Here is an 18,209-nt window from a genome sequence, read left to right on the forward strand (position 1 = left end):
AAAAATTTAAACTTCTCGTTTTAGATGTGCCCTATAATTTAGCACGTGTGTGACGTTATAGGCATGCAGTAGAGGGACATAACTCTTGCAAGTTATAACCAATTTTATTTATTGTGTATTACGGTTCTAATCGTTTGTAGTCTATTAGGTATTTATTTTCTTCCAGATTTGACCATAAAACTAGTTTCGATTATCCCAACAGGTCCAAATTATAAATAAAAAGAAAATCGATGCGGGACAATAGATTAAAATATTTCGTTACATATGGAACAAATGACCATTCCTGATTTTATCAGAAACCTTTAGTTTCATTTTACAAGTCGCTTTTCTGCAGTTGGGCACGATGCGGCAAGTTTGGGCAATGCGGCAAAACAAACCCACTGTTAAAATGACTGATATAGCAGTAAGCGCAATAATTTATTCAGTAGACTGACCTAAGTATTGTGGAACATATTCATATTATCATTATTCCAATCAATCCTTATTCAGGCTTATGCTGTATCAGCCCCAGACGAAAGTCTCCTTCAATTCGTGGTGTTTCGTTAAAATCACTTGATGTAGGAAAAAACAACAAAGGATTTGAACTTGACAAGACTATCGATGTTAATACTAATAAACTAACAACCAATGGATATATTAGTAAAATAAATGATATATCTGAATTATCACAAGGTTACTTATATCCCATAATATATACATTACCATGGCGCTTTTGCATACCACCCAAATATATTTTAACACTAATGTGTTCTTAATGTGATTTTTACCCAGCTCTGCTTTATCTCATATCATTATAGAATCTTTTTTAAACCAGTTTAAAGTAGATCTATCTGCAATTATATATGATTAGTTAATTGCTGTGCTAGTTGATTGGCTTTTACCAATTCGTCTATGGCAGCAATTTATCCATCCAGAATAAATTTATTGCTTTGTAGCTAACATACAAAGAATTATAGCTGATAATAAAAGTATGAACAATAATTTTAATTGCTAAATTTGATCGTTTCAAATTAAGACTTTATTTTGTCACTATTTGTTTTGTATTTTGTTTTAATTGGTTCCATATTTTGTAAGTCTTCAGGGTATTAATTTCAGAATATGCAGAAATATAATGATTAATTTCATTATTTAGTTCAATTTATTGTGTAAAATTGTAGTTCTGAGAAGTGATAAAAATTTAACTCTATTAGTTGGTATAGAAAATATTTAAATGACCATATTCCTTTCAATTTACTTTACTTACACTCTACAATTAACAATCTATAACTAGAAACTTAGTGCTTAGATATATTTAATTGACTTTTTTTTACATTTGGATCAGAAAGAAAAACAGTTCAATTAACATTGAAAGAAAAATTACGTCTCATGTTGGTAGGTATTAGTTTTATTGTAAAACGGTTATTCGATTTACGAGTTTTGGGAACACTTATTTAAAACTGCAACATTTTGTTTTACTGTCTGGTGTTTGTTGTTATTATAATTTCAGAAAGGTGTGACCAGATTGTAATTATAATATCATTATTGCAAATACCAACCTTAAATGTAATTTGTGACATTAATGTATTACTCCCATCATGTTTTCTGTTACCAGTATTTATTATACACATTAGGCACTCATTAATGGAATGTTGTTTCTGTTTTAGCCATTGTTGAAATATATGATTCCATTAACAACTGTTTATTTTGCTGAATATTTTATTAATCAAGGTTTGGTAAGTATTTCAGAATATATTATCATCTGCATCTTATTTTATGAATCATTGCAAATGACTACCCAATTCTCATTTGGACTTAAGTTGCACTTTTAAAAGAAACTACTTCATACGAAAGTAATTTTTTGTCAAGAATGATCTTTAATTGATGTTTTTGATTTATTTCAGCATGAATTATTGTACTTTAATAACATATGGATAGAAAAAAAAGAGCAGTATAGATGGTAAGTGAAATTTCATGTAACCAAGGCAAATCTCCAGATTTTTTTTCTTGACCTGTACACATGTATGTACCCAACTAAATTCTCCACTTTACCTAATTTTACCCCCAGTTTTTTTCTCACTTACATATTCTGTATTTACATACTCTGTTCCATTGTCTTTTTGATCTGTTCACTTTGTGACTGATTTCATATGAACTTTTCTGTCATGTATATATGCTGTATCATATACTTTTAATAATCTTCATTGAAATTCTGCTTATAGATATACTGTAATTGATGTTTTGTTTTTGACGATGTGTATTGCTCAGTGATTTTATTTAATATGCAGGTATCAAGTGGATTATCAAATTGGTGTTTTTTTATCTAGATCATCTGTAAATTTATTACAAATAAAAAAATTATGGATACTACCATTATTACAGGTAAACTTTTCATATTTTGAAAATTACAGCATACAGACCTACCAATTACAGTCATCCAACCTTATTTAGGCTGAGGTTTATTAAATTTGAAATTTGAGGATTTGGGAATTAATTTTTTTCTGGATACATAATCATTAGATATATGGGTTTATAATCATGAGCCTTGTGGCTATATAATTATGAGCCTGATGGCTATAAAATCACGAGCCTTTTGGCAATATAATCATGAGAATCGTGGGTTTCTTATTACGAGATTTGGGGCTAATGAGAGGTGATGATGATGATTATGAGATTCAAAACTCATTCTTGTACTAAGTAAAATACAAGTACTTTTGATTTCAGTTAGTCAATATGGCAGTGTTACTAAGTCAAGTCTTCTATAGATATATTCCAAATGTTTGGATCATATTTGCTATAGTATTATTTGAAGGCCTGTTGGGAGGAGCAGCTTATGTAAATACATTCTATAGAATGTCTATAGAGGTAATCATTAATAATTTCATGCCTTATAACTAGGTGGATATGGCTCAGTGACACCCATTGGTCCATTCTTTAAAGCACAGACTGGGCCAGAAGTTTTCTTATTTTAAATTAAGATTTTAAATTAAGATTTCATACTTAATTCTTGGTTAAATCTCTGCAATGATTTAGGCCTCTAATGATCATATATATTTTTATGCATGTTTAACTGTCTTTTCAGATTCCAGCAGAACATAGAGAGTTTAGTTTAGGAGCTGCTTCTCTAGGTGATACAATTGGTATTGCTGTTGCAGGAGCTGTAGCTATTCCAAGTCATAACCATATGTGTAGTCTTAAAATCAAGATGAACTCATAATATTTCTGTACAATTCAAACATTTGTGTTACTTTCTATGTCAAAGAAAGAACATCTTTATGATGAATAGGAAAATTTTAAGTTGGTAAAAATAAGTGCCTTTTTCGGGAGCCTTTACAATTTGCAATGATATTATATTTTTACTTTTTTCTTAACTGAAATTTAGATGTATTACTATCATTTTTTCAGTGGACCCAGTGAGGTCTTAAATCTTTGGTTTTAAATAATCTTACTAAAAGTAATGAACAGTTTGGGTGAAATTACTGTACAGTTTTTCTTCACTTATTGTATGAGAAATGGACAGTTGGTGTGATGATATTGTACATAAAATTAAATTGAATATGTTAATCAAAGATTTCTTTATGCTGTCTTCTGAATTACACCATGTGTGTCCATACAAGTAAGACACACTGCCAAAGTTGAATTAACTGGTAATGAAACTACCATACATCAGTTTTTATATGCCCACATCTCCTTGTGAGTGTCATGTCAGCATCCATATTCACCCGTTCCTCAGAGAAGCCCTCATAGAATCTATAGTTTAATGGATTATGATTATGTTTATGTAAATACTTGAAGATCAAGTAGGAGTTGGACAGTTAGCAACATTTGAAGTGATCCACTAACTTTGGAAGTTGCAAATTGCAAGTTAATGTGTTTCTATAACAGTTGAAACTCACAATAGGAATGAATTATTGACCATGAATTTAAATCAAATGTTTCTTCTATCACAAGCATCAATCTACATAATTAACTACAACGATGTAATTATTCATTTGATCCACAGATATATGTTAAAAGGTTTTATCAGAATCTATGTTATAGTGAGATTGTGATAGCTTTGATATTTGTATCTGAAGGATATGTCAGCGGCATGAGATGATTTGTCCAGTCCAGATTGGGCTTTGACTAGCCAACCTATATTTGACAAGGAAAAGTTTCTTTACTACAGAATAAGAAGTACCGTATCATAGAAGAACGTTTTACAAAATCGTGGCCTGGATAGCAAGATTTTTCTGATATAACTACACTCTTGCTCAGGCCCTATTCAACATAACAAATGTCTGACATATTCTACGATTACCATCCAGCAGCTGTGCACGTCACTAGATACCAGTAGAAGAGAGTTCATAGTATAACCCTCTTGTGACATCTTGCCATTATTACTTATCAATTTCCACGATATTACAATGTAAATCCCGGTATTTACAATGCATGTAAGACCCCAGAACGCCTTATCAAATGTATAGTCTAGCTCAATGGTTGACCACGTTTGTAGATAAGAATTGCACTCCTTTTTTGGCAGAAATCTGCTCTTTCCCCGAGAATGATTTGGTAGAGATTATGCTGGTCACGTCCATACACAGACATTCTCAGATGTAAGTTGGGTTCAAGCGACCGTTTGTCTTTCATTTTGTATTGTGTGTAAGAATGGCCCATTGTCTTGATTCGTTATATTTTCTTCATATACTCACGAAACTATTTTGCATAGGCTGTAAAGTTTCCTAGCATATTAGAGGTTCATAAGTCAGATACAACATTTTTCCCTCGTTTTTTTTTTTAAAGATATTTAAAATCCTTTCCCTAGGGGCAAGCCCCTTGAGAATCGGGATTTTATTTATCATAAAACCTGTCGTGTTTTACGTAGAAGAACTTCGAAAATTTATGATATATTAAGGATGGAAAATCGACTCAACATTATTAAATGCGCTTAGAGTTATCATATTCAGGCAATGATGTTGTTTATCTTAAAAGTACATTTCGTACAAGAACATAAATTACACAGATAATTGTAGTCTTGAACCCTGGAACATGTATATTAGTATGTTGGGCCAGCTGGAATAGAGTTCTGATGAAATTGGAGCCGGTTCCACCATATCTCTGCTACTGATATATTTGGTCACGTGACTTTATATACTGCCAGACAGTACAACAAAGAAGAAACATGACGGTTATTGTCTACATAACTTCAGTTACTTTCATGAAAAAAGTAAGTTTTCATGTATTTTTTGATAAGTAGGCTAATCATTGGCTTATTAATAAGTTGATATCTCAGAAGATATGTGACTCTAATTCGTGTATTTCTAATACTTTCTTAGCTGAATTCCTACTAGTACAAGTATTTCTCGGCGTCAGTCTATAATACAGATATAATATTTTGATAAAAGTTTGTTCCTTGAAACCAAATAAAGACTCCAAAATGTAACGCTGTGAAAAAGTCGTTACAAATGTTTTCTAGCTTTTGATCGATTAAGCCATTGGCCATAGTAGGTAATAATGAATTGTTGTTTTCATTGCGTCAAGCTTTCTGGAATGATAGAATCAACAGATGCGGGATGGGTTATCAGAAAGGCGCAATTAGAAAGTATGAATGTAATACAAAAACATTATGCAATAGCTAAAGAGCTTCTAATAAATCCCTATAAAACTCATGTTACTCATAAGTCAAACTTCGGAATAGTCTGAACCTTGGAATATATAGATTAACCAAGGTATAGATGTTATAAAGCATTTAGTAGATAATCATCAGTGGTTCAAAAACACCAACTGACTCATTTTGTGTGTAAACAGACGATGCGCGTTGATACCGCTTATCTAAGCCATGCCATATTTTTTTTTTAATCAAAGCGCATTTTCGGACAGTTATGGCCTACACTCTAACAAATAATTCTATTCCTATTGAAAGTATTCAAAAGTAGACAAACAAAAAATTGTAGAAAAATAACAACGCTCAACAAGGCATCTCGCATCCCTATACTTACTTAGGCTTAAGTCGCAACAGAGATAACTTATAGTCTGAACAATGCATATAATTGAACTAACATAATATATTTTTTAACTATGCTAAATGACAACTATTTAATATTTTTGTACTTTGACATAATAATGTACTCGTCCATGTCCTGAATGTTTCCCTACAAACTAAGAATAGAATAGCCCACTTCCGGATTGACTAATGGTTAGACAGGAGGCATAGGCTTTTTATTAGATTTGTGACAAAAATTTAATTTACGAAATGAGTTCAGAAGCAGCTATCAGAGTTTATGGAACTACTATATCATCCAATTCTAATGTAAGTAACCGATACGGAAATTAACTTATGTAGTCCAGTATATGACTAAGTGCGAAGCAGCTAGATGTGAGGCGTGCCTGTCACTCAAGTGGTTGAATGAGACAATAGGCCTAACTTCAAACTGGGACAAGGAAATAAATTGAAAGTAGGGTTGAATTTGGCAATGTTATTCATGATTTGATCAGATCTGCATGCAAGTTTGTTTCAGTTGAATCAGGACAACTCGGACCAAAACAAACTCAGCCCACTGCAAATTCTGCGCACTTTTTTTCTCAAAAATATTTCACGGCAAACCCGGCCCACTTTTCATAACAAACTCGTCCCACTTTTCATTACAAACTCGGCCTTACCTTACTTTTTAAGTTTAATATAATTATATTTCACTACAAACTCCGACTATGACCCGACTGACAATAGGCATTGAATAATAGGGGGCATTATTGATGCTAATCAGAGTCAGAGACTGATCCACACTCTGCCAATATGAGTATGGACTTCAAATCTGTAATAATGTAGTACAATAGAATGTTTATTTCAAATTACAGCTGCTGTTTGCATTTTGTTGAATAAAGTGCTCTCTCCCTAAGCGCTATTATGTCCATCATTCATTGCTAGGAATTTTTATTTAGTACCGTAGGTTATATCAGCATATTTTTTTTATCATAGGCCTAACTTAGTTACTTTATTGTCTGTTAATGAATTAGAAAGTAGTATTCAGCCTAGTAAGCTAGACTGATATAATTCAGTATGATATATGATTTGAGTGTTTAAGGCAGTCAGACAAGACAGTCCTGTTTTATAAAATTCTCAATGAATCATTTTCCAATACATCCACACCCTTGATATTGAGGTTTCTCTGTAATTGTCAGGTGTTAAAAATTAATGATCAAATTTATTGTTGCTATATAGGTTGTAGACAATATGTAGGTTTGATCAATATACATTATTTTGATTTAATTTTATGCCTGATTTATTGAATATTTAATTATATTAAAACACAAACATTATTTATTAATTACTGTTCAATTTGCTCTAAAATGATATAAACAATTGTTAAAGCAAATTAAAAAATCGAAGTAAGCATCATATTACAACTTAAGGAGGTCTTGCATATGGTAGAAACTTGGAACAACTACATTTGATCCACTTTTCGAAACTAGCATAATGTGAATGAATCTAATCCGTTGTTGAATTAAGTCATTGATAGCCGAAAATAGTGGTTTCCATGTACTTTCTATTATAGTTTTGATCTTTCAAAATTTGTGGCAATCTTCTTGACGACAATTGCTTATTGTTATCGAAATGTGAATTCTTTTTTTTTTTTTTTTTTTTTTCGAAATTTACACACCTTCCTGAGCCTAGACTGCAGTAGTTGCAGTAACCATTCAACTTCTCTAGACCTTCTGTTGTGGCGACGTGTTCCTTAAGTGTATTTTGGAACATTTTTGCAAAACCGGAAATGCCATAGTTCAACATGTGCAAAAACGGGTTTTTTGACCCTGGAAGCCACATTTTTGGGCCAATTTTGCTCGGGTCTTCATTTTTGGAATCTGTGACTAAATTCCGATGTGATATGAGTTAAAAAATTTCAAATTTCGAAAATTCGTAGCATACATTTTTTTGGCCAATTTTCGAAATTTTTGGACCATTATTCCGTTTTTTTCGGATTAATCTGAAATTTTGATAAAAGATGCATGTCACTAATGTAAACAATTTGACGTATTCAAAATTTTTGCGTCACTTCCGGTTAAAGTGGAAAATCGATTTTCACTTCCGGTTGAATAACTTCCGGTGTGATTGAAATATTTCAACGAAATTATGTATATCGTTATTAATCTTAATTCCATGGCCGATTTTAAAATAAAATTTAGTCCGAAAAAAATACTTCGGGCGCCATCTTGATTTGATACTTTTTAATAAAACTCAAAATGGGGCTTCGGGGGAGAATGGGATTGGTCAAATTTTTATGTTGGCGTATACTTTAGTCGATGGTGACAAAAATGTTGGGAATGGATTTTTGAATTTGACTTTTGCTTTTTTGCAACTTCCGGTCGAATTTTTTCAATTTTTGAAGGCTTGTATCTCGTGACCTTGACCTTTGATGACCTTGACCTTTATAGGGTCAAAGGTCATTGACCTTGCCTATCATTTGATACTTTGACCTTTGACCCCAGACATGTACTTCCGGTTTTATAGCTATCCGTAAAAAGCCAAATTCGCAACTTTGGACTGCTCTAACACGTGACCTAATTAACCTAATTTTTTCGGTTTCCTAATGTTCTTCTCATGCACTTTACATAGATACAGAACAATTGCTTTTTTAAAGCAAAATTGAAATTCGTGATTTTTTCAAATTTGAGTTTTGTTTTACCATTTTTGTGTCTTTTTGATCTTGGTGTATGTATATCTTATGACCTATTTTATGGAGAACCTTGATATTTGGAATACAACTAGACACTTTGAATATGAATTCACCTATGGCAAAAAAATTGGGGTGGGCGTGGCACATCCAGGTTGAATTACTGCTCGTTTACATTTTCGGGCTGGGGCATAACTCGCATAGGATACGTTTGTTAAAAAAGGGACTTTGCACACAATTACCTCATCCTTTTGGCCAGTTTGTGTTAACAGCTCTGTTGTTTCAGCTTTATAGTTCCAAAAAAGGAACGGGTTTTAACATTTGGATATTTTCATTTTTCGATTTTGACCTTTGTTGACATTTGTTGACCTATATCTTTTGACTTGAATAATGTAGAAGCTTGAAATTTGAAACACAACATAACATTTGGAATATCAATTACCCTATGCAAAAAAATTAAGGTGGGCGTGGCACATCCGGGTAATATTACTCATTATTGATATTTTTGGCCAGGAGCATAACTCGCAAAGTATACGTTTGTTCAAAATGGAACTTTGCATACAATTATCTCATGAATTGAGCCACTTTGTCTTAGAAGTTCGGTTGTTTCCGCTTCTTAGTTCAAAAAAAGGAACAGGTTTTGGAAATTCAAAATTTTCAATTTTTGACCTTGACCTTTGATGACTTTGACCTTTATTGGGTCAAAGGTCATTGACGTTGTCTAGTAGTTTATGCTCTCATATTTGACCTCTGACGTCTACTTTCGCTTTTATAGCTGTCCAAAAACATCCAAATTTGCAACTTTGGACTGCTCTAGCACGTGACCTAATTAACCTAGAAAGTAAGTCTCCTAATGTGCTTCTCGTGCACTTTACATAGATATATAACAATCGTTATTTTAAAGCAAAATTGAAATTCGTGATTTTTTCAAATTTGAGTTTTTTTTTTTACAATATTTGCGACTTTTTGAGCTTAGTGTATGTATATCTTATGATCTATTTGATGTAGAACCTTGATATTTGGAATATAACTACACTTTGAATATGAATTAACCTATGACAAAAAAACTTATGTGGGCGTGGCACATCCGGGTTGAATTTCTAATTGTTTACATTTTGGGGCTGGAGCATAACTCGCATAGGATGCGTTTGTTCAAAAAAGAGACTTTGCACACAATTACCTCATCCTTTTGGCCAGTATGTATTAATAGCTCAGTTGTTTCAGCTTTATAGTTTCAAAAAAGGAACGGGTTTTAACATTTGGATATTTTCATTTTTCGATTTTGACCTTTGTTGACATTTGGTGACCTTTATCTTTTGACCTCTATTATGTAGGAACTTGACATTTGGAACATCACGTAATATTTTGAATATATATCTATATCTCTTGATCTTGACCTTTTTAGGCCTTCTCCTTTGCAAGATCAAAGATCATTGATACTTTCATTTGTGAGGTCTGACGTCCACTTCCGGTATAAAAATCTTGTAAAAAAATGAAAATAACTTTAGACTGTTCTTGCGCTTGATCTAATTATCGTGGAAGGTTGATTTTTTCAGGGTCTTTTGCATTTTGCTACATTTGCAAAGTCCCACTCTGTGCCTCGTGTGGTTTTAGTTAAGTATGCTTTAATTTTTCTTTCTGACTTTTGATTTGATTCTCTATATGCCATTAACAAAACTTAAAGGTTCAAAGATAAGTAACCCATTAAGCACTGTTGTGAATGGGTTAAGTATGTTCCTCTTTCTCTATTGGTGTATATGTTTACTGTTGTCCTGCAAGGGAAATAAAACACTTCCTGCTGTGAAGGTTCATACTTATGTCTGTTATATTGTCCAGTATAAACAATCTGTGCTGTACAAATTATGATGAGACAAATGAAACCTTATTGTACATGTATAGAAATTTCTTTTTTAAAGAAATGATTAATAAATGCTCTTGACTAATAGGTCTACACGGCAGCCGACAGACTGACAATAATATCTATCTATTCAAACCACATCCCCTTTGGTCATAAGTTCCTTGAGGCCTTTGTACACTAATATCTAATATGTTATAATTCTCGTATTCAAGTCAAAATACTGTCTAATTAGCTATAGACATTTTTGAGGAATTTCAACCAGTCAACTCAGAAATTAGGAGAAAAGGAAATTAACTCCTTTAAAACCATTTTGGTTATAATGAATGCTTGATTACAAATGGTTATTGTTGTTTATAGGTTGCAACACAACAGAACCATATAGAGACGGTTTTAACTAGTAAAAAATTACCCTTCAAGTTTATTGATATATCAAGTGATATGAGTGGTGGTCTAAAAGATGAAATGAGAGGTAAAGCCAACAAGCCTGATGCCCTACCACCACAAATCTTTAATGGAGAGATATATTGTGGAGTAAGTATGATTGATCTCTTTCAGTGCCGGTAGTTATAAACAGTTTGTTGCAGATTTGAATATTAATTACCAAAGAAGAGAGCCATATCAAAAACTAAAAAGTTCTGAAAACTGTTGAATAGACGTTGAATATTTTATTCTGGTGATGGTTGTTGTTCTGCCAAATGTTCTAATATAAACAAAGCTGCCAGTGGACATTATGTTACCTTGTCTGACAAGCTGTTACATAACTGAAATTTCTACCAATTGCTTGGTAATGTGGGTGCACCTGGCCATTGTCTTAGAATCTATATACTTGCAACTACTTGACTATTAAAAACATTCTAAAAAGGTTGAGCTAATTACTTATTTAGTGTTTTTATTTCTATAATTAGTAACATTTGATTTTCAAGGATTATCCAGCATTTCAAGAGGCTGTTGAAGATGAAAGAGTGTTAGAATTTTTACACGTCCAGAAATGAAAACCTGTTATAGCTCAACATCTTTTGATTACGGTTAGTACTTACACATAGAAAACAAAATATAATAGCTTCATTAGCTGGTGATGAAGTAAATATTTTGTGACTGTATTCTTCTAACTTTCCTTGTGAGCCACATGTGAGAAATATTTAGGAACAAAAACCTTATGTGTTTAAATTAATCGGGCACAAAAGAAACTGTTGTGATACTTATCCTCGATCCAAATGAATAAAATTACTGCTAGCCTTATTCTGGAGTTATTTCCCTTCACTTACAAAAATGAGACAAGTCCTCATAGTGTAATTCCAAACATAGGGTTAATCTATTTGAATATGTTAGTAGCAATTGGCTAGAATTTGTGTTATCAACTAATTGTATATTTTCAATGTAGAAAAGGTTTAATTCTCCTTTCTATTTCAGATAATAATACAAGTAATGAAATTGTGTTCCAATGGTAAAAGGAGAAACTTTTGATATCACAGAGTATTTTCTTTTATATTTTATTATATTATAATATTTCATTATGTGAACTGTTTATATTGTACTGCCTGTTATTATATTTTGTTTTTTGTATTGCAAAGGCTGATATCACAAACTAAGTTTTGGTACAGTGTTTGCGAACTGGTGGACAAAAAAATCACATCAATCACATCAATAACTGTTGGTGTAAATATTACTTGAAAGTTTTACTAGTCCAAACCATTTCTTTTATATAATATGCTTGTTACACTCTAGATGTAATATTCAGTAACATTAATATACTGTATTACTAAAACCTTGCCATCATTCCACACAATAAATAAAGATTCCTAGATGAATTGACTGTAGCAAATATAGCTGTGGGCCAATGGTCTGTATATTTGATTGGCAATGTTTTATAATCTGTTCTATCTCTCTTGAAATCATATTGTGCCTTGGTAACGTTGAATTGATTGATCAAAGTTAAATTTAAAGTATTAGTTTTGTTTTGTTGAATTTTTTTCTTTATTACATTTTTTATGGTTTATGGTGCTTTAGCTATCTTGTCTATAAATTTTTTTTTTGTGATATGAAACATATTATTGTCAACTTTAAAGTTATTTTCTTCTGTACTCATGAAACTGGTGTAGAATGGAAAATATCATGTAACTTTTTATACTTAAATCAGAATTAATATATATTGCTCAATATTTGTAAACCTTATTTGAAATATATAACAGACATGAGATAAGAAAAGAGAGCATTGAGAGAACATAAAAAACACCAAACAGCATTATAATTATACACCGAGTATTTTTTATTAATGAGAACTTGCACATTATGATAAAGTTTTCTTACTCCTGAATCATCCTTAAGAGTAGTTTGAACGACTATACAGACAAAGTTATGGCAGTGGTATAATGGGATAAGATAACTTATTTCTGATTATCAAGACTAGAGTAATGTATATATATGTTCATGTCTTAAATAAAGAATTCAGATCTATAATAGTATTGTCTTGCAGCTAGCATTAAAGCCATTTTATTAATTTACGAAGGTACGATTTCTCAGATAATGCTTCATAATCTATAATCTTATTATATTTTAGCTTATTTTTTTTATAAGGAATAACTATTTCTTAGTCAATACTCAAACACCATGATAAATTTGGAATCAAAGAAAGATTAAGTAAATTAGAAGTCCAATTATGAAAAGTCTAATTCCATATTTTTCGGTTGATTTTAAGGATTTCATTGTACAATTTTAACACATAGTATAATGTTTTAAGGTCGCCAATATTAAGAAATGTTACTTATGATGAAGGTGTTACTTTCAAGTTGGGTTTGGTAGAATTATATCACTATAAAACTTGAACTATATGTAACCTGCTCTAAAGGTACAATATACTTTATATCTGTGACCTAAAATGATATAATACCTTTAATATACTCTGTATTTCACAGAATTGTTCCTGTGTTTATCCACACAATAAACCAATATTCCTTTTTTTCAACTGAATCATCATTTTGTATCCTCACATGGAACCATGTAGTTTTTAATTATTGTAAGCTTTTCTCCGTATTATTGTTTTTTCTGCGTTTCTTTCAAGATCAGACCATATTTTCCGTTTTTTTAATAGTGGCAATGGTAAACCATTACTATTTCCAGATTTTGTTAGCAGCTTCTCAAACAGAAAAAAAAAACAAGTTGAGCGACCTTTAAATTATAAGATTTCACTTGTAGGCCCATAAGCCGTGAACGTTCGGCGGCCATTTTTCAACTTTCAATTCTCCAATTGCATGTGCATCTATGGTTAGTATAACGATTAGGGTCCAACCATCTTTCTATACCCCCCACTCGCGCTACCACTGTTTAGCGCTTGAGCTAACGTGGTTCAGGCGATGGCTGATGCCATAGTGCATCGTCTTGAACCCATAGTAAGATATTTGGACCAGTGCCGGTAATCCATCCAATAAATTCAGATGCAAGGGAAATCAACGATAATTTTCAAAATATTATTGGATCTCTCCCAACCCTCCCCATGATGCTTGCGTTGTATGCCATCAAACAGGATGCTGTCCAGAATGGTCTCGGGTTCAAGGAAGTCAAAACTTTATTTTAATTTTTTCGTTTGACATTCTGTGATCGGCTACAAGAGGATTTTTACTAAGCAAAATCTAAATCAGCATGTCCACACATTTCCAAATTATTCACTTGTCTGTATCAAGCACATAAATAATTCAATATATATAATATGAAAGGATTTTCTGTTTTCCACCAACTTGGCTGAAAAAAAACACCCCCAAAAACCGTAATATTATTGCTATCTAGGTTTGTATCAGACACGTGAATGTTTATTGGGTGCAATATGAACCCAACTAATAATTGACTCAATTTAAAGGTAAAATAACATGTTGCATTTAACTTCCTAAATAATTTCTTCCTGCTCATCACTTTACAAACATCTTATTTCGTTATCCATCAAAATTGACCGGTGGGATTCGCTCGATATAAATGAATCTAACGATAGATGTCTTATATATCGGGGTTGAATTTGTCAGAGAAAAGAGACCATTATTTCCATGTTTTTAAGCAATATGCATAAACTACGGGCGAATTTTGAAATACTTACCACTATTCATAGCAAACCCAACCTGGTCCACAAATTGTTCTTGAATAGATATTTTTAGGTAAAATTGCTTGAGCTTCTGGTACACATTCACCGTCATATGTTATAGTACAAGCAGCGTCTTGTAAAGCATTAAAATTCTTCTGTGGTTCAACAACTACTACAGACTTTTTTGGTAAAACTATGATTAAAGATCAGAAAAATACGATTTAATTCCCAATTTAGACGACTGATTCACTTGAATTACATTACCCTGTGTACCGTTTTGTACATCACCAAATCACCGTCCGTTATATCAACAACTTACAAAACAGTAGGCATATTGATTCCATGAGTACTTAAGAAAATATCGTGTCCAACGCAACATCAGATCATAACATCAGATCATGATTGACAACATTCATAGAATTAATGTTTTTTTCTTAAATGCCACTTTTCGTCTGATGACATATGAAGGCCTCATACGAGGTCTGTTATCGCAACAGAAATACTTACGCTTGGGATCTGTGAGTCGACTCTTGGGGAAAAATTCTGAGAAAAAATCATTCTGGAATTTACGTTGTCCTTTATATTCAGTTTGACCAAAAATACCTGAAGCAAAAGTATTTACTGGTTGAAACTATGCAATGGTACAATTTTAGACAATGTGATCCAGCATGATCACTGAATCATTTCATGTTTGTTTTATTGATTTGTGACTTGTGTTTACGTTCACTGGGTTAATTTTGATGTTATGTAAGTTCAAAGTTTTAACTTCGAACACGATCTATCATGTTTTGACAAAAGACACGAAGCAGCATATTGTTGGTTACATGTTAGATTCTGTTTAAGGTTAAAGCGTTTATATAAATACAGACAGCCAATAATAAATCATACACAGGTCAGAATATACATTTCAGCCTTATTATATATTCATAGATGATACTAAAAGAAGTTCAAGCTCACATCGCATGATTTCATGGTTATTAAATTATCATGATAATGACATATCATGACTTAAAAATGGACAGATTTTGACAGTTTGAGCTAAAGCGTTATTATATACCTTAAATACACAACATTCTGACAACGTGATTATACACGTGCAATCATGATCTGTCCAACTCCAAACTTGTTTTGTTTTTGTCTTGATTTCAAACCTCAATAACAAAGTGGAATTGTAAAATGTGCCTTTAATCCAATGTGGGCGAATTAAATAATTCCAGTGTGTTTAATGTCAAGTCAATTTTAAAATTTCCACATGGATCCCAAGGCACAATCTTACTTTTCAACCAGGTTTCTCTCTGTGGAGCAGGAAGGAGAAACTGACTTGAGAATGACGCAAGTTGTTCGATTATAACAATAAAACAGGAAGTTGTCAAATTGCGCTCATTCGTTAAATTACCATTGAGACTGTATTATGATATAATAATCAAAACGACAATCATTAGAACCAGAGAAATAGTTGAAAACCTTTTTTTAAGACTAAGGTACTTCGAAATGTAAGTTCATAGTCTTTCCAAAGTTGTGGTGTAAAATGTGCTTAGTTTATGGCGTGTCCTGAAACCTACTGTCATATTTCAATTGTCACCCCTAATATCCTTTTCACAAGCATATCTGAACAAACAACTAACAGACAATCCATGTAACCATGTCATACCTTTACAATATTGAGTCATCGACACAACAATGACTTATGATTTATTGCCACAATTAACCATTGACATCTGATAGAAACCTGGCCATATCAAGGAACCCTTGCTCTAATTTTGAGCCACTGTTATGACAGATAGTTGTAAATCAAACACCATATTTATCAAAAAGATAATAGTTTCACTAAAAGACAAACGTACCTTCACTCAATGGTGCACTGTCAACTGTAAATACACATATTAATATGGTAATAACTGTTGTAAAGACCAAAGGAGAAGTCTGCATGGTTTGTTTATGTCTTGATCCTGTTGGTGATAGGTCTATTATTCCCATAAACGAATACAATAAGTGGTCCCTCCTTTTATAGGCGACAAAAATGAAGTTTCAGATTGACGTCAGTAGTAAAACAGTCAACCGTTTATAGAAATATTTCAATATTATAATAAATTATAACTACCATTCATCAAACCATGTCATAATATCTTCTGCTAGGTTGAATTTTAATTTTTTATAAAACATCTTCGAGATCTCATTCTTCAATTCTGGTTTAAAAAAAAAGAATAAAAATACTAGAAATAGATCTACAGATCAATTAATCAAACTTAAAACAAAATAAAATAGCAATTTTGAGAATATAGAAATTAAATTAGCCCCAGGGTTTTTTCATCTTTTCTCCTAAAATATTTCGATTTTTGTTTTCTTCTAGGAATTTTTGTTTAAGCATGGCCTCATTTGATATAAATATGGGCAAAACAAAAGGGATTCAGAATACGTTTAAGTTTCTTTTGAGCATTTAATTTTGTGTGACCGTCATCGGCCTGAACCACATCGATGGTATACCTATAGTCTGAATAACCTTTGACGATGCGAGGTGACCAATGAGCTCAGGAAATCGGAGTTTAATTCTCTGGTGTCATGTGATTTGATGAAAATTATACCACTCAAGAATGCAGGATGTGGTCCAGCCAGATGGCGGCCACACAAGATATTCAACACTCGCAGAGAAACTGTTCTGAAACACTCGGTATTTATTTTATATCGGTGTATCTAATTGATTATTGCAAAATTGTAGGAGCATAGTATATTTTGGGGCAGACCAGCATCTTAACCTAATCTAGATTTTGAGAAAATTAGACGAAAAATAAGTGTCATACAAAATCTTTATCACAATCGCTAGGTAAGTATAATCATAGCTAACCCATTTGAATCAAAGTCTTTACGTAAGCGTATCGACGGCAATAAAGAAAAAAAAAAACGTTCAGTAAAAAGCGGTGAAAAGAGTTTAAATAATTAATAGGTCTAATATTTGATTTTCGGAATTTTAAAAATCATAGTAAATAGCAGTCTTTGTCTGTGAAAATATTACCTTCTGAATTTTGAAATTGGAGTATATCTAACAAATAAAATGTATACAACTAAAAATCTACTACTTGTTATAAATTCTTTACCTAGGAACTGAAGAATAGATTTGTAGAGATATACATACATGTAATCATACCCCTTAGATGTAACCGGAAAGGTATTTTTGACATGTTAAAGTGTTTTCGCATTGTTTGTCCTGAAAATGTTGGTCACATAATACAAGTCAAATTTGGTGCATTTTTACTAAGTCAAGGGAAATAACTCAAAACCCATTGATTGAAAATGAACCAAATTCACCATTAACCGAGATCTTATCAATTTATACATGCATAGCCAAGTGTCATTAAGATCTGATAAAAACTGTAGACCCCAGCATGTTTACAAGAATCTTTCTACTAAGTCAAGGGCAATAACTCAAAAACTATTCATTGAAAATGAGCCAAATTCGAATTGATCAAGATCTTATCAATATATACATGCATACCAAGTTTCATCAAGATCGGATTTAAACTGTAGCTTCTATCGTGTTTTGATGAATTTGAACTAAGTCAAGTGCAATGACCAACCAAAATGAGCCAAATTCGAGATAACATCAATATATACATGTATACTAAGTTTCATTAAAATCGGATAAAAACTGTATCCCTTATTGCGC

General features: G+C 32.1%; 2 protein-coding genes across 2 annotated transcripts in view; one reads left to right on the plus strand and one right to left on the minus strand.

The window, feature by feature from the left end:
- The window catches only part of LOTGIDRAFT_113507 (hypothetical protein), a gene marked incomplete at both ends in the record, with an annotated part of 6,170 nt that extends 2,977 nt beyond the window's left edge, over window positions 1-3,193 (plus strand). The window contains 5 exons of the mRNA XM_009051644.1: window positions 1,644-1,712; window positions 1,881-1,936; window positions 2,265-2,358; window positions 2,701-2,841; window positions 3,059-3,193. Of these exons, the coding sequence (XP_009049892.1) occupies window positions 1,644-1,712; window positions 1,881-1,936; window positions 2,265-2,358; window positions 2,701-2,841; window positions 3,059-3,193 (495 nt within the window). The remainder of the gene's footprint in view (window positions 1-1,643; window positions 1,713-1,880; window positions 1,937-2,264; window positions 2,359-2,700; window positions 2,842-3,058) is intronic.
- A 2,956-nt stretch (window positions 3,194-6,149) lies between these two features.
- Window positions 6,150-16,524, minus strand: LOTGIDRAFT_231065 (hypothetical protein). Its single transcript, XM_009051645.1, has 7 exons — window positions 16,393-16,524; window positions 15,056-15,151; window positions 14,564-14,741; window positions 11,893-13,612; window positions 11,406-11,507; window positions 10,840-11,013; window positions 6,150-6,265 (listed from the first exon to the last, which is right to left on the minus strand). Exons 1-3 carry the CDS (start codon window positions 16,475-16,477, stop codon window positions 14,566-14,568), a joined length of 357 nt encoding a protein of 118 aa, XP_009049893.1. The 5' UTR covers window positions 16,478-16,524; the 3' UTR covers window positions 6,150-6,265; window positions 10,840-11,013; window positions 11,406-11,507; window positions 11,893-13,612; window positions 14,564-14,565.
- Between the last annotated feature and the right edge of the window lie 1,685 nt (window positions 16,525-18,209).

This window comes from Lottia gigantea, assembly GCF_000327385.1.
Source record: "Lottia gigantea unplaced genomic scaffold LOTGIsca_17, whole genome shotgun sequence".
Taxonomy (NCBI): Eukaryota; Metazoa; Mollusca; class Gastropoda; family Lottiidae; genus Lottia; species Lottia gigantea.

Coding starts and splice junctions, on each gene's coding strand:
- LOTGIDRAFT_231065 (XM_009051645.1), bottom strand. CDS start 16,477: ATGCAGACTTCTCCTTTGGTCTTTACAACAGTTATTACCATATTAATA. Junction 15,152..16,392: donor CAGTGCACCATTGAGTGAAG/GTACGTTTGTCT, acceptor CTTTTGCTTCAG/GTATTTTTGGTCAAACTGAA. Junction 14,742..15,055: donor TCGACTCACAGATCCCAAGC/GTAAGTATTTCT, acceptor CTTTAATCATAG/TTTTACCAAAAAAGTCTGTA.